Below are 17,223 nucleotides of genomic sequence, written 5' to 3' on the forward strand. Positions count from 1 at the left end.
TCTAGGGGTGGGGGAAGTGGAAGTATGAACAAGCCCTTAGCCATATTGGACTTACTTCTGCGCAGGCAGGCACTGACTGTGCTTGTGTTGTCCTTTCTGCAACAGCGGCCTGGCAGAACTTGCAGAAGTGGTTGTGGTTTCCTTGTCTGAGGAAACGGGGGCCTTTGTCATGGCCAGCAGTTTGCTTCCCTTCTGATTAATCTGTGCCTTTGGTCTTTCGGCAGTGGCCGACAAAGTCGCCCACCTCATGGCTCTCAACTCCGGGGAACTCCAGAAGGGCATCACCCGGCCCCGGGTGAAAGTGGGCAACGAGTTTGTGCAGAAGGGGCAGAACATGGACCAGTGCCACAACTCCGTCGGTGCCCTGGGCAAAGCCGTCTACGACAAGATGTTCAAGTGGCTAGTCGTCAGGATCAACAAGACCCTGGACACCAAGATGCAAAGGCAGTTCTTTATCGGAGTGCTGGATATCGCTGGCTTTGAAATCTTTGAGGTACAGGGAAACTAGGAACAGCTCTAGTGGGAGGTTTGCAGGTGGAGTCTGCAACAAAATGTTGCAGGTACCTTCCCACCAGAGTGGTACCTATTTATCTACTTGCACTTTGACATGCTTTCGAACTGCTAGGTTGGCAGGAGCAGGGACTGAGCAATGGAGGCTCACCCCATCATGGGGGTTTGAACCGCCGACCTTCTGATCGGCAAGTCCTAGGCTCTGTGGTTTAACCCACAGTGCCACCCACGCCCCTCCTGGCTGGTGAAGTTCCCTGCAATTCACTGCCCTCCTCTGCCATGTCAGACTCCAGCCCCTTTTCCCATGGCACACACTCGCCAGCAGCCCCTGACTCAGGCCTTCGTTTCTATTCCCTTTGCAGTTCAACAGCTTTGAGCAGCTCTGCATCAACTTCACCAACGAGAAGCTGCAGCAGTTCTTCAACCACCACATGTTTGTGCTGGAGCAGGAGGAGTACAAGCGAGAAGGGATCGACTGGGTCTTCATCGACTTTGGTCTGGATCTGCAGGCTTGCATTGAGCTCCTGGAAAAGGTCAGCCTCTCTCGCCAGCCTGAAGCATGGCTGGCCTCTGGTGGCTTGGCAGAGCCGGCCCAGCCATGAGGCAAGTGAGGCCGCTGGTTCAGGCAGCAGAACTCGCCCCCTCGGGCAGCACACCCATGGAGGCCCTGCCTGCCCCGCTGCCTCCACCAGCGACTGAGAAGTGCCACCGCCATCAGCGCCAGTTTGAGGCAAGATGGCGGCCATTTAGGATGAAATCTCACCCCAAATGGGCACTGATGGCGATGCTCCTTCACCAGATTCAGGTGGAGCAAGGCACATGGCAGCAAGGCAAAGCAGTTCTTTCTGTTTCACCTCAACCCTGCGGCATAGCCTGCTGAGATAGTACTATCTGCACAGATTCTTAATATTCATCACTCCCTCCACATGTCCTTATTTTTTGCGCATTCATGATAAATCCCTACTCTGCCCGGACACTGAGGTCCAGCTCTGGGGGCCTTCTGGCGGTTCCCTCACTGCAAGATGTGAGGTTACAGGGAACCAGGCAGAGGGCCTTCTCGGTGGTGGTGCCTGCCTTGTGGAATGCCCTCCCATCAGATGTCAAGGAAATAAAGAACTATCTGACTTTTAGAAGACATCTGAAGGCAGCCCTGTTTAGGGAAGTTTTTAATGTTTGATGTTTTATTCTGTTTTTATTCTGTTGGGAGCCACCCAGAGTGGCTGGGGAAACCCAGCCAGGTGGGCGGGATATAAATAATTTATATTTATATTTATATTTATATTTATATTTATATTTATATTTATATTTATATTTATATTTATATTTATATTTATATTTATATTTATATTTATATTTATATTTATATTTATATTTATATTTATATTTATATTTATATTTATATTATGTATTTGTTTTCACTGCTGACTTTGCAAACACCAAGGAGGAGTTATTTAAGTCCAGGGCTATTGTCTCTGTGTGTGTTTTCTTACTGGGTCCTCCTCCTCTCCAGCCCATGGGCATCTTCTCCATCCTTGAAGAGCAGTGTGTGTTCCCCAAGGCAACCGACGCTACCTTCAAGGCTGCTCTCTATGACAATCATCTGGGGAAGTCCCCCAACTTCCTGAAGCCCAAAGGAGGCAAAGGCAAAGGGGCTGAAGCCCACTTTGAGCTGGTGCATTATGCTGGCACCGTGAGTATTATTATTATTATTATTATTATTATTATTATTATTATTATTATTAAATTAAATTTGTATACTGTTATAAGAATTTTAAGGTCTCAAATCTAGAATAAATTTTCATTACTGTACAAGGCAAACACATAAGTACAGTGGTGCCCCGCAAGACAAATGCCTCGCAAGACGGAAAACTCGCTAGACGAAAGAGTTTTCCGTTTTGGAGGTGCTTCGCAAAACGAATTTCCTATGGGCTTGCTTCGCAAGACGACAATGCCTTGCGAGTTCCTGCGGGGTTTTTTCCCTCCCCCCCCTTTTCTAAGCCGCTAAGCCGCTTATCAGCTGATCCGATCAGCAGATAAGCCGCTAAAAGCCGCTAATAGCGCTAATCCGCTAATCCGTCAATGGGCTTGCTTCGCAAGACGAAAAAACCGCTAGACGAAGAGAATCACAGAACGGATTCTTTTCGTCTTGCGAGGCACCACTGTATGTAAACCACATGTCTGAAATGAGGCTTGTATCCAAGCAACATCCTGAGGGCACCAGATTTTGGAAAAGAGAGCTAGGTGTTGCGGTCATGTAATACCTGAGTGCTACCATGCCCAATTTTTCCTCTCCTTGTTGTCAGGAGCCTACACTTGAGTAGGACCCTGGCAGAGACACATGCCCGACTGGCATGTTCTCTCCTTCCTGGTCGATCGTTCGGGAGCTTCATAAGCTTTATTCAGCCCGAACATCAAAGCGACCGATGCCAACCGACACTGGCACACTTAGGGATCCACAGAGTTTGTGCATCATGCGCGTGACAGACCTCAGTAACTCAGCATTTTGGCTAATCTACTTTATTTACATATAAACACACACGGAGCCCTGCAACTTGGCTCCCTCTCTCTCTAGCATCAGACAGCAAAGAGAAGAAGAACAAAGGACAATAGTCCCACTTCACAGTAACACAAACATCCTTTCTCCATCACTTCCCACTCTGTGGAGTCAAAACATACACCGTCATGTGAAAGACAACAATCCCATGACTGCAATCACGGAGCAGGAATTCTAACACTTTCTTGCTCCAGGTGGGTTACAATATCACCGGGTGGCTGGAGAAGAACAAGGACCCCCTGAATGAAACGGTGGTGGGCTTGTTCCAGAAGTCCGGGATGGCCCTGCTCTGCACTCTCTTCAAAGAAGAAGAGGCCGCAGGTGCGTGGATCTCTTTGCTTGCATTTCCTATCCCAAACCCAGCAAACAACTCCAGTTAGGTTGTCCTGTTTCCTGCTCACAACAACCCGAACAGGTAAGGTTAAGCTGAGACAGCGTGACTTGCCCAAAGTCTCCCCGGTACAGTGTTCCGTCCACTATACCTGGTGTACTTCAGATATTGTGGACTGCCACGTCCATCAGGCAGTGTGGCGAAGTGGTTAGAGTACTGGATTCAGACCTGAGAGAAAGGAGTTCAGGTCCCCACTCTGCCATGAAGCTTAATTTCTGACTGTCTCTAAGGCTAACCTCCCTCACAGGGTTGTTGTGCTGCTGAGCTATGTGGCCCCTGTCCTTCCTTGACGGACAGTTCAGTCAGTAGAGCACAAGACTCTTAATTTTAGGGTTGTGGGTTCAAGACCACATTGGGCAAAAGATTCTTGCACAGCCAGGGGTGAGCCTAAATGACCCACTTAGTCCCTTCCAACTCTACAATTCTATGATTCTGTCAACTTGGAAATCTGTCTGCCTATGAATGTTGTTGTTGCAAATTCACATTACCAAAACCCCACCAGAAACATTGTTTTGGCGAGTACAGTCGTACCTTGGATCCCAAATGCCCTGGAACCCGGACGTTTTGGCTCCTGAACGATCAAAACCCTTGAAGTGATTGTTCCGGTTTGTGAACGTTCTTTTGGAACCTGAACATTTGATGGGGCTTCCGCAGCTTCTGGTTGGCTGCAGGAGCTTCCTGCAGCCAATCAGAAGCCACAATTTGGTTTTCGAACAAATCTGGAACGGATTCCGTTCGACTTCCAAGGTATGGCTGTGCTGAAATGGTCGCCTTAGTAACCCCTCAGCCTCTGAGATGAAAATAGAGAAACACCCCAGGTTTTGTGTATACATGAATTTATTTCCATATACACTTGAATCATCTTCAGTTCCATGTTTTCCTCAGCTGGAACAACCAAGAAGCAGAAAAGGGGATCCTCCTTTATGACTGTCTCCAACTTCTATAGGGTAAGTCTCACCTGGTAAGAGAATGTTTAAAATTTTATTTTTTACCAACAACCAAAACACAAACAGCGAAACCCCCCAGGCAGCTGGTACATTGGGTATATATAATCATTAATAACATATTCAAATCAACCATATGTACAATTTTAGATACGTTAACACTCCTCCATCCACAAGGTTTATCTTTTAACATTTTAATTGCCCCAAATTGTTCAAACCTACCCAAAGAATTCAATATCTTCTCAAACCAATTCTCCTCTTTCTCACTGACCTTAAACCCTTTCATTCTGTGTATCTTCACAGTTAGATATTCTAAAATTATAATATTATTCAGTTTTTCCCTCCATTGGTTCACCCCTAACTCTTCTGCATTTTTCCAATTACTCGCTATAACCTGTCTGGCTGCAGTTACCATCAATTTTACCCATTTACATTCCTCTTTTGTTTTTAACTCGGTGCTACTAATAAGAACCATTAATTTAACTGTGGTCAATAAAGTGAAATACTTGGGGATTAACATGACAGCTAAAAATGTTAATCTATTTAAAGATAATTATGAGAAATGCTGGGCAGAAGTAAAAAAAGACTTAGAAATATGGTCAAACTTGAAACTTTCATTGTTATAACAGCATCTTTATAACAGCAATTCGACCTAACAAGGAAAGCTTCAGATTTGACCAAATTTCTAAATCTTTTTTAACTTCCGTCCAGCATTTTTCATAATTATCTTTAAACAGATTTCCATTTTTAGCTGTCATGTTAATCCCCAGGTATTTCACTTTCTTAACCACAATCAAACCTGTTTTGAATGCAATATTCTCCCCCCGCCTGACTACCCCCCCATTCCATTTCCTCTTCCTGTTTCAGGAGCAGCTGAACAAGCTGATGACCACCTTGCACAGCACAGCCCCTCATTTCGTCCGCTGCATCGTTCCAAACGAGTTCAAGCAGTCTGGTATGGAGCTTTGCTGTTCTTCTTTCCCTTTTAAAAATTGTAAATATAGAAAAAGGTATATAAGGTAAAGGGTAAAAGGACCCCTGACCATTAGGTCCAGTCGTGGCCGACTCTGGGGTTGTGGCGCTCATCTCGCTTTATTGGCCAAGGGAGCCAGCGTACAGTTTCCAGGTCATGTGGCCAGCATGACTAAGCCGCTTCTGGCGAACCAGAGCAGCGCACGGAAACACCGTTTACCTTCCCGCCAGACTGGTACCTATTTATCTACTTGCACTTTGATGTGCTTTCAAACTGCTAGGTTGGCAGGAGCAGGGACCGAGCAACGGGAACTCACACCGTCATAGGGATTTGAACCGCCGACCTTCTGATTGAGAAGCCCTAGGCTCAGTGGTTGAACCCACAGCGCCACCCGCGTCCCATAGGTATATAAGGAGGGCTGGTTAAATAACCATTCAGCACTCCGTAAATAACAAACGAAAGAGGAGGAGGGAAGTCATCGTTTTTAGCCCAGATAATTCTTTTAATTCACTTATTTGATCGTACTTCTGCACTGTGTGCATTCAAAGGAATGTCACCAAGCAGTTTACAAAAGTAAAATGCATTTTAAACCAATCCCACAGTCTTAATAGGGCAAGAAGAAGTCCAGTCCTAATGTTCTAGGAAAGCCCGAGAAAACAAACAAGCAGTTACTAAAATAATGAATAAGGGCATGCATCCTCTTCCGTTTTTTTCTTTCCAGAAATTGCAGCAGCTGTCCATTCCTATCAGACACATGGCCCTTTCTTGCACAGATATAATGGTTGTTTAGAATTTGGGCAGAAGAGGAGACTTTATTTTTTCCCTCAGTGTTGTCCCAGTTGACTTGGGGGGGGGGTCGGTTGACCGCATTGTTCCATGGAGCATCGTCCACTTGGCTTGGTGAATTGTCATGGGAAGCAAAGCATCCAAAAGACTGGCTTGCGGAGGCTCTGATTCTAGACCCTTTCCCTCCAGCGCACCATTTCCTTGAGTGCCTCTTCTTTAGTTTTCAAGATAGCATCCTAATTCACTCAGCCCTGACTGAGCCAGTCCCGTTCCAAGCAACAGTCCCGCAGCAGTTTTTGCTCTTGCAGCCGTGAAATGGAAACGTTGCGCTCTGTCTTTTGCAGGTGTGGTGGATGCGCACCTGATCTTGCACCAGCTGGCCTGTAACGGCGTTTTGGAAGGTATCCGTATTTGCCGGAAAGGTTTCCCCAACAGGTTGCAGTACCCTGAGTTCAAGCAAAGGTGAATATAATCATCAATACGCCATGCATTTTTAGGATGGGGGTGGAATGCCTGTCGCTCTCCTGGTGTTGATGAGCTACAACCCCACCTCGCCTGGTCATTGGCCATGTTGGCTGGAACTGCCAGTTAGATGATGAACAACCAGACTGATCAAAATTCTCCTCCAGCCCCAGCAGAGCTACAGATGAAGTGTTTGTTGCACCCACTTCTCAGTAGTAGCTGCTAAGGGGGTACAGGTGTCATGGACTGATTGGACGCAGAGGAATGGTGGGAGGAACCAGCTGGTGAACCCCCAGGGGGGAAAGGTTCAGAGCCAGGGGAGGGGTGGTGGGACGACGAGGAGTGGTCAAAGGGAGAAGAGAGAGAGACGCTTGGGAGGAGGTGTTGGAAGCTGATGAGGTAACAGGCCTTAGTGAGCAGGGAGAGTCTGTGGCAGAGAGAAGGCCAGAAACAGAGGCAGAAGCTGAAGTGGGAGAGGAGGGAGGCCAAGGGGCAGAGATGAGTCAGGCTGGTGAAGAGTCCTGGGTGTCTCCTTCTCCTGCTGCAACAAGCTCCCCTCCGTCCTGGTCTCCCAGAACCAGAACAACAACAACAACAACAACAACAACAACAACAACGCTTTTATATTTATACACCTCCCATCTGGCTGGGTTGCCCCAGCCACTCATAGCTGTCAAGTGTCCCTTATTTGGCGGGACAGTCCCCTTTCCCAGCGCCATGTCCCACTGCTGTCCCTTATCGATGAGGCTTCGTTTGGCTGCTGGCTAGGCTTTCTGCCTTTGACTCAGAGGAGCTCAGAAGTTGAACATACCTGTGCCCGGAAAATCCCTTATTTTGGCTGCTGGTCCCTTATTTACAAATCTGTAAGTTGACAGCTATGCAGCCACTCTGGGTGGCTTCCAACAAATCATCATCATCATCATCAAACATTAATAGTAACCATCAGATACTATATGAAAAGTCGCAGTAACTTTAAAATAAGCAACTTATATCAAATAAAACAATATTCGACAATCCTTTAGAATCCAATAGCAAAGAGTAAAATTAAGCATCAGGAAATAATAATTAAACAGTTTATACTTACCAATTACAATAAAGAGTTACTAATATATAATCAATAAAATAACAGCAAATCACAATGCATAAAATACCACAAAACATACAAAACCATGCAAAAGGATCAGATTGAGAAACCAGGCCACGCAACCCATAAAATTATCTTTAAAAGCTATTCCTGAGCTACTCTCTTCCCAGCTGCTTCTCAAAGTCATGGTCTGGGGCTGGAGGGTGGGGCAAGGCAGGCAGAAAAGACATTGCCTGCAGAAAGTCTCTCTCCCCTCAGAAGAGGCCTGAAGAGGGCGGAGGAGAGATTCGTGATATGTGCAGGCGCAGTCTCTGGCTGCTTGGGGAAAAACCCCCTGGAAAGATGGGGACTTAGGCGTCTGTGGGGGACCTTCAGTCTCTGCAGCTGCTACATAGGCGCAAGTCTTACCAGAGATGAGCTGCTGTGCTCATTTGGCCTGATGCTCCTGTGTTGATGCTGTTTTTGCTAATAAACTCCAGCTTGCTCCGTGTGATTTCCTGCTGGCTTGGTCCTGCCAGAAGGAGAGGCGTTGTGGCTCTCCAGGCATCCGAACCCAGCAGAACTTAGCCCGAAAGAGAAGAGGGGGCTGGGGGAACTCAGTGTGGTGAGATGCATGGCAGCAGAATTCATCCCATGTCCTGCCATGATGCACTCCATGCCTTCTCCCTCCTCTCTCGATTAGCTCCCGTGATTGGCTGGGTTGGGGAGCTGGCAGAGCAAGGCTGGTGCCCATCTGTGTTGCCTTACTGGCTATTACTCTCCCCCATCACTTTGCTTAGCTGTTCTGTGGTCCACCAGCCACCAGACTGTGGTTCTTGAAAGCCTCTCAGTGGCAGCTTGTGTCTTTCTCTTGTCAGGTACCAGGTGCTGAACCCCAATGTGATACCTCAGGGATTTGTGGACAACAAGAAGGCCTCAGAACTTCTCCTGGGATCTCTGGACCTGGGAGAGAATGAGTACAAAATTGGGCACACGAAGGTACGGCAGGCTTCAGTCTGGCCTTACTGTTCCTTTTCTTTCTTTCTTTCTTTCTTTCTTTCTTTCTTTCTTTCTTTCTTTCTTTCTTTCTTTCTTTCTTTCTTTCTTGGTTTTCACATATTACCTTACAATACAGATATACCAAAGCCAAAGCCAACACCATTTCCTCTCCATCCCCTCATAAATTTACATTTACATTTCCTCAATCCATCATATTATTCTTTTCTCCTTCCTCCCACTCCCCTCCGCCCCCACTCGATTTCCTCCACATTATACAATTTACAATAATTGTAGCATTCTACAATCGTCTCAGATCATCTGTATATTCTTCTTATCTTTCATTATTAATTTTTCTTCCATCCAGCACTTCACATTTTAATCTAGGCATATTAACGTATCGTTTTTTGAGCAATATTTTGCCATATATTCATCAAAACATTTCCACTCCTTTTTTAAATTTTTGATTCGACTGATTTCTTATTATAGCAGTTAATTTTGCCAAAATTAAATATTCATTTCGTTTACAAATCCAGTCCTCCTTTGTGGGTATAGTTTGTGACTTCCATCTAGCAGCAATCACTGTTCTAGCAGCCTTACTGTTCCTTTTGAGGGGAGCGGTTCCCCCACCCCGTCCGTGGCTTCTTGTAGAAGAAGTGGTCTCTGTATCCTTCGAGATCATATGTGAAACAGAGCTTTGCAGGGGGAGCTGGCTGTGCGATCATTCTCCTGCCAGTGTCTTGATGGGCGTGCTGCTCCTTGCTTTCAAAGGTCTTCTTCCGCGCTGGAATCTTGGCCAAGCTGGAAGACATGCGAGATGACCGTTTGGCAAAGATCATGACCATGCTGCAATGCCGGGGCCGGGGCTTCCTGATGAGGATTGAGTTCAAGAAGATGCTAGACAGGAGGTATAGTAATAATAATAATAATAATAATAATAATAATAATAATAATAATAATAAATTTATTATTTGTACCCCGCCCATCTGGCTGGGTTTCCCCAGCCACTCTGGGCAGCTTCCAACAAAGATTAAAAATACATCAAAATGTCACACATTAAAAACTTCCCTTCAGATGTCTTCTAAATGTCAGGTAGTTGTTTTTCTCTTTGACATCTGATGGGAGGGTGTTCCACAGGGCGGGCGCCACTACCGAGAAGGCCCTCTGCCTGGTTCCCTGTAGCTTTGCTTCTCGCAGTGAGGGAACCGCCAGAAGGCCCTCGGTGCTGGACCTCAAAGTCCGGGCAGAATGATGGGAGTAGAGACGCTCCTTCAAGTATACTGGGCCAAGGCCATTTAGGGCTTTAAAGGTCAACACCAACACTTTGAATTGTGCTTGGAAATGTACTGGGAGCCAATGTAGGTCTTTCAGGACCTGTGTTATGTGGTCTCGGCAGCCGCCCCCAGTTACCAGTCTAGCTGCCACATTCTGGATTAGTTGTAGTTTCCGGGTCACCTTCAAAGGTAGCCCCACGTAGAGCGCATTGCAGTAGTCCAAGCGGGAGATAACTAGAGCATGCTCCACTCTGGTAGTGCTTCCCTTGCCCTCTGTATCAGCCCTTTGATCCTTGGGAGAAACCCTTGTAGCTTGTGGCGCTGGGCCTGGCTAGCACAGTTCAATGTGGTGCCAGTGAAGGGGCTCTGTGAGCCGGGAAACCCCACCCCAGTTTAAATCAGGGGATGGGGAACCCCCAGTTTAAACTGGGAGATGGGGAACCCCCAGCCTACAGGCCTAATTGTGCTTAGTGAGGGTCCTAATTAGGTCTGGCAAAGCCATTGCCCTCCAACACACACACCCCTGCCTCTGGCTGGATGCAGAGGAATGTTGGGGGGGCACCAGCTGGGGAACCCCCAAAGGGAAGAAGGCTCAGAGCCCAGGGATTGATGGCGGGACGATGATGAGCGGTCAGAGGCAGAAGAGGGAGCAGGAGATGTCGGAAGCTGAAGAGGTAACAGGGTTTAGTGAGCAGGAAGAGGCTGGGACAGACAGCAGTCCAGAATCAGAAGCGGAAGCTGGAGAGGGGCAAGAGGCAGAGATGAGATGTCTGCTGAAGAAGGCAATGGGTCTCCCCCCTCCTGCTGTTACAAACGGCCTTCCTGCCTGGTCTCCCAGGACCAGAAGAGGTATGCAGAGGGCAGAGCAGAGACAGACTTTTGGCAGGGTCTCAGAAAGCTTGGGAAAGACCCAGGGGAGTAGGCACCATAGGGAGCGGTGGGAAGGAGGGGACCTTCAGTCCTCGCAATTGCCTCATTGGGGCAAGACCTACCGGGAAGAGTTGCTGTTCTCACTAGGCCTAGTCTCCTGAGCTTTGTTTCTTTGAATAAAGAGTTAATGTCACTGACGCCATGTGAGTTACCACTGACCTGCAACTGGCCCCCACTTCAGGCACTGTCCCATATGTCAGTGGTTCTCAACCTGTGGGTCCCCAGATGTTGTTGGACTACAACTCCCATCATTCCTAGCTAGCATGACCAGTGGCCAGGGATGATGAGAGTTGTAGTCCAACAACATCTGGGGACCCACAGGTTGAGAACCTCTGCCATATGTGATGGCAGGTAAGGAAGTGGCTTAGCTCAGCATCGCTAGGGAGTTCCCCACTAATGGGCTGCTCTCGGCAGCGATCAGCTGATAGGTACTGTGAGCAGCCCCTGTATAGGCAGCACCAATCAGCTGATGGGCACTGATGGGCACTGAGAGGGAGTCCCTTTGAGGTCGCCTCCGGATCTTGTGATGGTTGGGTTAAATCAAGGGGCAGGGAACCTAGGTCCCTCCAGGTGATGATGGACTCCGCAACCAGTTTTTCCTTTCCACTGCAGGCTGGGCCTGATGCTTATCCAGAGGAATGTGCGCAAGTTCTTGCAGATGCGGTACTGGGGCTGGTGGAAGCTGTATAACAAGGTGAGGCCAAGCAACCCAGCTCAGCATTGTGGGTCCAGGAGGGGAGGAGGTGGCTTGGTGACCAGGGCAATTCTGGGAAACAAGGAAACAGGAGGAGAATTTATCAGCCCCTTTGTTTGATGCTAAGGAGTCCCATTGTGAGTTTCGGTTAATTATTGACAAGGAAAAAGGGAAGGAGCCGTTTCCCACCTGAAGGAACACCCTGAAAAGAAGCTGGGGTTTTGCAGTACAACACGGGAGCCATGTGAAGTGCAAAATGTATTTTTTTTAAAAAAAATGCACTGCTTCATGAAAATGCCTTAGAGATTTATTTCCATTAAGCAATTTATAAATTTCATTAATTAACCAAAATAAGAGGTTTCCTTTCGTTCGTTTCTATATTTAAAAATAAACAGGTATGTGGTTTTTAAGCAGAGAGACCCCAAAGCAGCTCACCATACGTAGTTAAAATCCAACCTGAAAAACCCAGAATGGCTTGGATCTAGAGATCCTGTGAGCAAAATGCTGGTGGAATTGGAAGGAAGGCTATTCCCCCCCCCCCTTAATCCCCCCCCCGCGCACTGTAGTGTTATATTGAGGGAGATTCTTGTTATCTCAAGGAGCTTGGGATAGTGCCCACTGTTTGCTGCTCACATGCCCCCATAATACTTAGAACTCCTTCATGTCTGGGCCATTAAGTGACTCATTCTGTTTATGCCATAACCTCGTAGTTTCTCACGCCTTGTTCTATTGAGTTGGCACTGTGTGAGGATCTTAATCTTTTAAGATAAGGCTGGAATAAAGCACCTGGAATAAGGGAGTTGTTTCTGTTAACTTCCTGCCAATATTGGTTAGTCTTTCACCCTGGTGGGCAATGGATGTGCTACCCAAACACCAGCTACGGCTTATGTAACAGCATCAGTTACTTTGGTTGGAATGGATGTACAGTATAGTGTTGCAGGAATTTATGTATAGGTTGGAGGGGTAGATATCATGCACATGCAGCCCACTACCACAATCAGCACAATCACTTTTGTGACTTTTGTGATTTGTCCCCACAAAACACTTCATCACAGTTTCTTCCTATCTATTCAAAGGGCCTCTGCTGCAGAATACCAAACGTAACAATTCACTGATAAATATATCTATGTACTGGCTCACTGGGAAAACTTCAGAAATTCATATAGGCATGTGAGCTCAGCTACTTAGCAGCCCCTCTGCCTGAGTGATAATCCCTGGCATCCTGATACCTGAGTGCCAGACAGGTAGCCATTCCAGAAATAACAAACCCAGATGAAGACAAAAGGGTGTGATTAACTTGGCTGGGAAACAGGGAAATGTAAATACCTCTTTTGTTACACTTGATGGGTGTTTGGTGGAGGGCAAGGGGAACCATGGGGCAGCGTCCAGGATGCTCAGATTACTGCCACCAGACCTCCCCTTTCATGATGTAACCATGATGTATTAGTGATGTAGTTTGGGGGGGTGTAACATGGGGAAGAGCAGCTAATAAAAGTTTGGGTTCTCTTTTGTTTGGGGCTTCCATCTTGTTCCACCTTGTGGCAGGTGAGGGTCCTGTCGCAACAGTCTTCAATAAAGACCAAGCCTACTGGCTGCTGTTTTGCTCTGGTATTCCTGGCTGGTGTCCTTGTTTTTTGTCCAAGGGAGCCCTCAGATTTCTCCGTTAACAACAGAAGCCCCCGAAACACATTTGTTATGGAGAACTGCTGCACAGGCTGGACTTCAGAAGTTCTGTGCACCAGTTACCCCTCCAATACCATCTCCGGGCTTCACACCTGTTGTTGACAAAGTCCCCAGAAACCAAAGACTGAATAAGAGAATAACAGTGCTTTGTAGCTTCTTTGGGCTATTTAATAAAATCTTAAGCCTTCATCTGAATGTTCATTGTGTTCCAAATCATAAAAAAATGCCTCTTTGGCAATGCCTACATCTCTCTCACATCTGTTCCAGAAGATCCCATGGAACAAAGTAGGGGGAGGAACTGGCAAAGTTCACCTTTCTCTCTCTCCACACCCCCTCCCCATCAGAAGGACCCTCTGCTGGATAAAATATCCTTCTGCAACAGGAAGGAACTTGACCGTTTGTGGAAGAGCAAGCCTGGATCTAAGAATTTTGATTTGCTGAGTTATTATGGCAAGGCAGGGATGGGCAACCTGCCTGCCCCCCCCCCCCAATGCTCACTTTGTGGCCCCGGGTCCCCTTCCCCATAGGTCAAACCTCTGCTGAATGTGGCCCGGCAAGAGGAGGAGATGAAGGCAAAGGAGGAGGAGCTGAGAAGTGCCATGTCCAAGACGCAGGAGCTGATGGACCGGGTCAAAGAGCTGGAAGAAAAGACAAACACCCTCAGCCAGGAGAAGAATGACTTGACCATCCAGCTGCAGGCCGTGAGTCACCAAAACACTTTGCAGGGCAGGGGTGAGAAAGCTCTGGCTTCTGGGACCAACACGCCCCCCAGGCCTCTCTAGCTGGCCCTTGGAACTCTTCCCGGGCCACGCCTCTAATCCGTCTCGCATCACATCCTCATTTAGTGTTTTTGCTTGGCTGGAACATGTCTTTTGAATTCAAGTAATGACATTACTAGGGACGCGGGTGGCGCTGTGGTCTAAACCACAGAGCCTAGGACTTGCCAATCAGAAGCCGCCACAGGGTGAGCTCCCGTTGCTCGGTCCCAACTCCTGCCAACCTAGCAGCTCAAAAGCACATCAAAGTGCAAGTAGATAAATAGGTACCGCTCCGGTTCGCCAGAAGCGGCTTAGTCATGCTGGCCACATGACCCAGAAGCTGTACACCGGCTCCCTCAGCCAATAAAGCGAGATGAGCGCCGCAACCCCAGAGTTGGTCACGACTGGACCTAATGGTCAGGGGTCCCTTTACCTTTAAGGTAGTCTCTATGGGAGTATATTGAATTTAATTATTGGGTATCAGACTTTTTAGGGGGCTAACTAGGCTGGGATAGCTGGGGTAGCAGGCTTGTTGGTTTCTGAATGTCTGACGTAGATTTTCAATTTTCTTGTTCTGTATGGGACAATGACAATAAAGATTATTGTATCGTGACAAAAATGTTTTTGCCCCGGGTACCACCTGACCTTGCTACGCCTCTAGTCCAGCTGTGGTGGCACTGCATAGCCATCATGGCTGGTAACCACTGATAGCCCTCTCCTTCATGAATTTATCTAAATCCTCTTTTAAAGCCACCCAAATGACCGCCTCCTGTGGGAGTTGAACACTGAATCTTCCAACATTCAGCTTCATTGGAGGGATGTGGCAGTAGCATCCGGGAAGAAATGGTCCTTGGGTCACCGTTTGCCTGTCCCCCTTTCAGGAGCAAGAGAATCTGATGGATGCTGAGGAACGCCTGACCCAAATGATGAAATCCAAGATGGACCTGGAGAGCCAGGTCTCAGATATGAAAGAACGCTTGGAGGAGGAGGAAGGTGCAGCTGCGTCTCTGGGCGCCAACAAGCGCAAACTGGAGGGAGAGCTCAATGATCTCAAGATGGACCTTGAAGGCCTAGAAACCACCCTCGCCAAGACAGAGAAAGAGAAACAGGTAAGTCTTCCTTGAATCTGGGAAATCTATTTTGGACATCCTTTCTCGATGCAGACTCTTGGGTTGCTGTTGGGTTGGGGGGAACCTGTGGCTTTTCAACAGTTCATAACTTCCGCCTAAAACATCCAAAGAAGGAGAGTGGATAAGGTTCGGTGCCAGAGATTTGAGTTTTGATCTTGTGGGATCCTGATAAAATGGCAGGTTCCCTCTTTCGGTTGGCACCTGGTCTTGGATTTTGCAATGGCTAAACAAACTGAGTTGTGGTTGGGCCTACATTAATAGGTCTCCCTTCTCCCCTGCAGGCTTTGGACCACAGAGTCAGGACCCTGACCACGGACCTTTCGGCACGGGAAGACGCTGTCACCAAACTCCAGAAGGAGAAGCGGGCTCTGGAGGAGTTGCACCAGGTAAGAAAGCCCAGTCGCAAGCTGTACCATAAGGACAAAACAGAAAAAAGATAAATATTTATAGGCTGTCTCCTGAGGAAATCACACTCAGGAGACCTTGTGCCACATCTGCATTATACATTTGAAGCACTGCTACACCACTTTGACAGGCATGGCTTCCTCCAAAGAATTCTGGGAAGTGTAGTTTGTTGCAGGTGTTTATTAGGAAGAATTGTCACTTAAAATGCAGATGAATTTTCCTGATTATTATTATTATTATTATTATTATTATTAAATAATGAAACTGCAAATTGCTGCAGAAATGTGGGAACTGAATGAAAGGGACCAATTTGCCCCACCCTACCAGGGACACGGGTGGCGCTGTGGGTTAAACCACAGAGCCTAGGACTTGCCGATCAGAAGGTCGGCAGTTCAAATCCCCGTGACAGGGTGAACTCCCGTTGCTCGGTCCCTGTTCCTGCCAACCTAGCAATTCGAAAGCACCTCAAAGTGCAAGTAGATAAATAGGTACCTCTCCAGCGGGAAGGTAAACGGCGTTTCCGTGCGCTGCTCTTGTTCGCCAGAAGCAGCTTAGTCATGCTGGCCACATGACCCGGAAGCTGTACGCCTGCTCCCTCGGCCAATAAAGTGAGATGAGCGCCGCAACCCCAGAGTCGGCCACGACTGGACCTAATGGTCAGGGGTCCCTTTACCTTTTACCAGGAAGGGAAGGGAGTGTGAATCCCCATCAGGATGCTGCCAACTCCTGTGCTGTGTCTATTGATGTGTGTGTGTCTGTGTGTGAGAGAGAGACTTCTGTCAAAATTTCGAGAGCCAGAAAAAATTATTGGATGGCCAGATGAGATCAAATGGCCTGGTCTCAAAGAGGAACGCCCCCTGGCTTCTCTTTAGTTCCCTTTGGCCATGACAAGTTTCCCTTGTTCTCCATCTCTCCTTAGAAAACTCTGGACGACCTTCAGGCTGAGGAGGACAAAGTGAATCATCTCACCAAAAACAACAGCAAACTTAGCACCCAGATACACGAGGTCAGTACCGCTTGGTTGACTGGGGTGCTGTCTTGATCTGCCATTGGGCTACGGCATTTGTCATCAAATAACGCCTCAAGATTCTACACTGTCCCGCCCTATGCAGAATGGATATATAATTGGAAACCATGTGGCATTAGCAAAAGCGCAGGTGTGTGTGTGTACGTGCAGAGGGAGGGGCTTGTGACCTCCAGGAGCCCCAATAACATACAGTAGATTCGGGGCAAGCAAAAGAGATTGTTGCGCCCTCCTCATTCCTCTTCGTGTTCTGGGAGACCGGTGAGGGCAGAGAGAGCTGGTCACAGCAGGAGGGGGAGACTTCCTGGCTTCTTTAGCGACCTGGTTAATCTCTGCCTCTTGCCCCCCCCCTTCAGCCTCTGCTTCTACCTCTGCTTCTGGACTGCTCTCTGCCACAGAATCTCCCTGCTCACCAAACCCTGTGGCCTCTTCAGCTTCTGACACCTCCTCTTCCCAGGCTTCTCTCTCTTCTCCCTCTGACCACTCCTTGTCGTCCCACCACCAATCCCCGGGCTCTGAGCCCCTGGGGTTTCCCCAGTTGGTTCTTCTCACCATCCTTCTGCATCCAGCTGGTCCATGACACTGGCCCACACGGTCCTCCTGGACCCTCATCTCCCAAGGTCCTAGTCTGGCACTCCACTACCCC

The 17,223-nt window shown here is 47.9% G+C and overlaps 1 protein-coding gene across 1 annotated transcript in view; it reads left to right on the plus strand.

Moving 5' to 3' along the window:
* MYH16 (myosin heavy chain 16) overlaps positions 1–17,223 on the plus strand; it is a 58,039-nt gene that overhangs the window by 15,541 nt on the left and 25,275 nt on the right. The window contains exons 12-25 of the mRNA XM_083474119.1: positions 225–493; positions 873–1,043; positions 2,021–2,200; positions 3,259–3,385; positions 4,341–4,402; positions 5,267–5,354; positions 6,503–6,620; positions 8,562–8,682; positions 9,451–9,587; positions 11,496–11,577; positions 13,788–13,961; positions 14,900–15,127; positions 15,430–15,534; positions 16,473–16,559. Coding sequence (XP_083330245.1) covers positions 225–493; positions 873–1,043; positions 2,021–2,200; positions 3,259–3,385; positions 4,341–4,402; positions 5,267–5,354; positions 6,503–6,620; positions 8,562–8,682; positions 9,451–9,587; positions 11,496–11,577; positions 13,788–13,961; positions 14,900–15,127; positions 15,430–15,534; positions 16,473–16,559 — 1,949 coding nt within the window. The remainder of the gene's footprint in view (positions 1–224; positions 494–872; positions 1,044–2,020; positions 2,201–3,258; positions 3,386–4,340; positions 4,403–5,266; positions 5,355–6,502; positions 6,621–8,561; positions 8,683–9,450; positions 9,588–11,495; positions 11,578–13,787; positions 13,962–14,899; positions 15,128–15,429; positions 15,535–16,472; positions 16,560–17,223) is intronic.

Source organism: Podarcis liolepis (genome assembly GCF_965112155.1).
Source record: "Podarcis liolepis genome assembly, chromosome: 14".
Taxonomy (NCBI): Eukaryota; Metazoa; Chordata; class Lepidosauria; order Squamata; family Lacertidae; genus Podarcis; species Podarcis liolepis.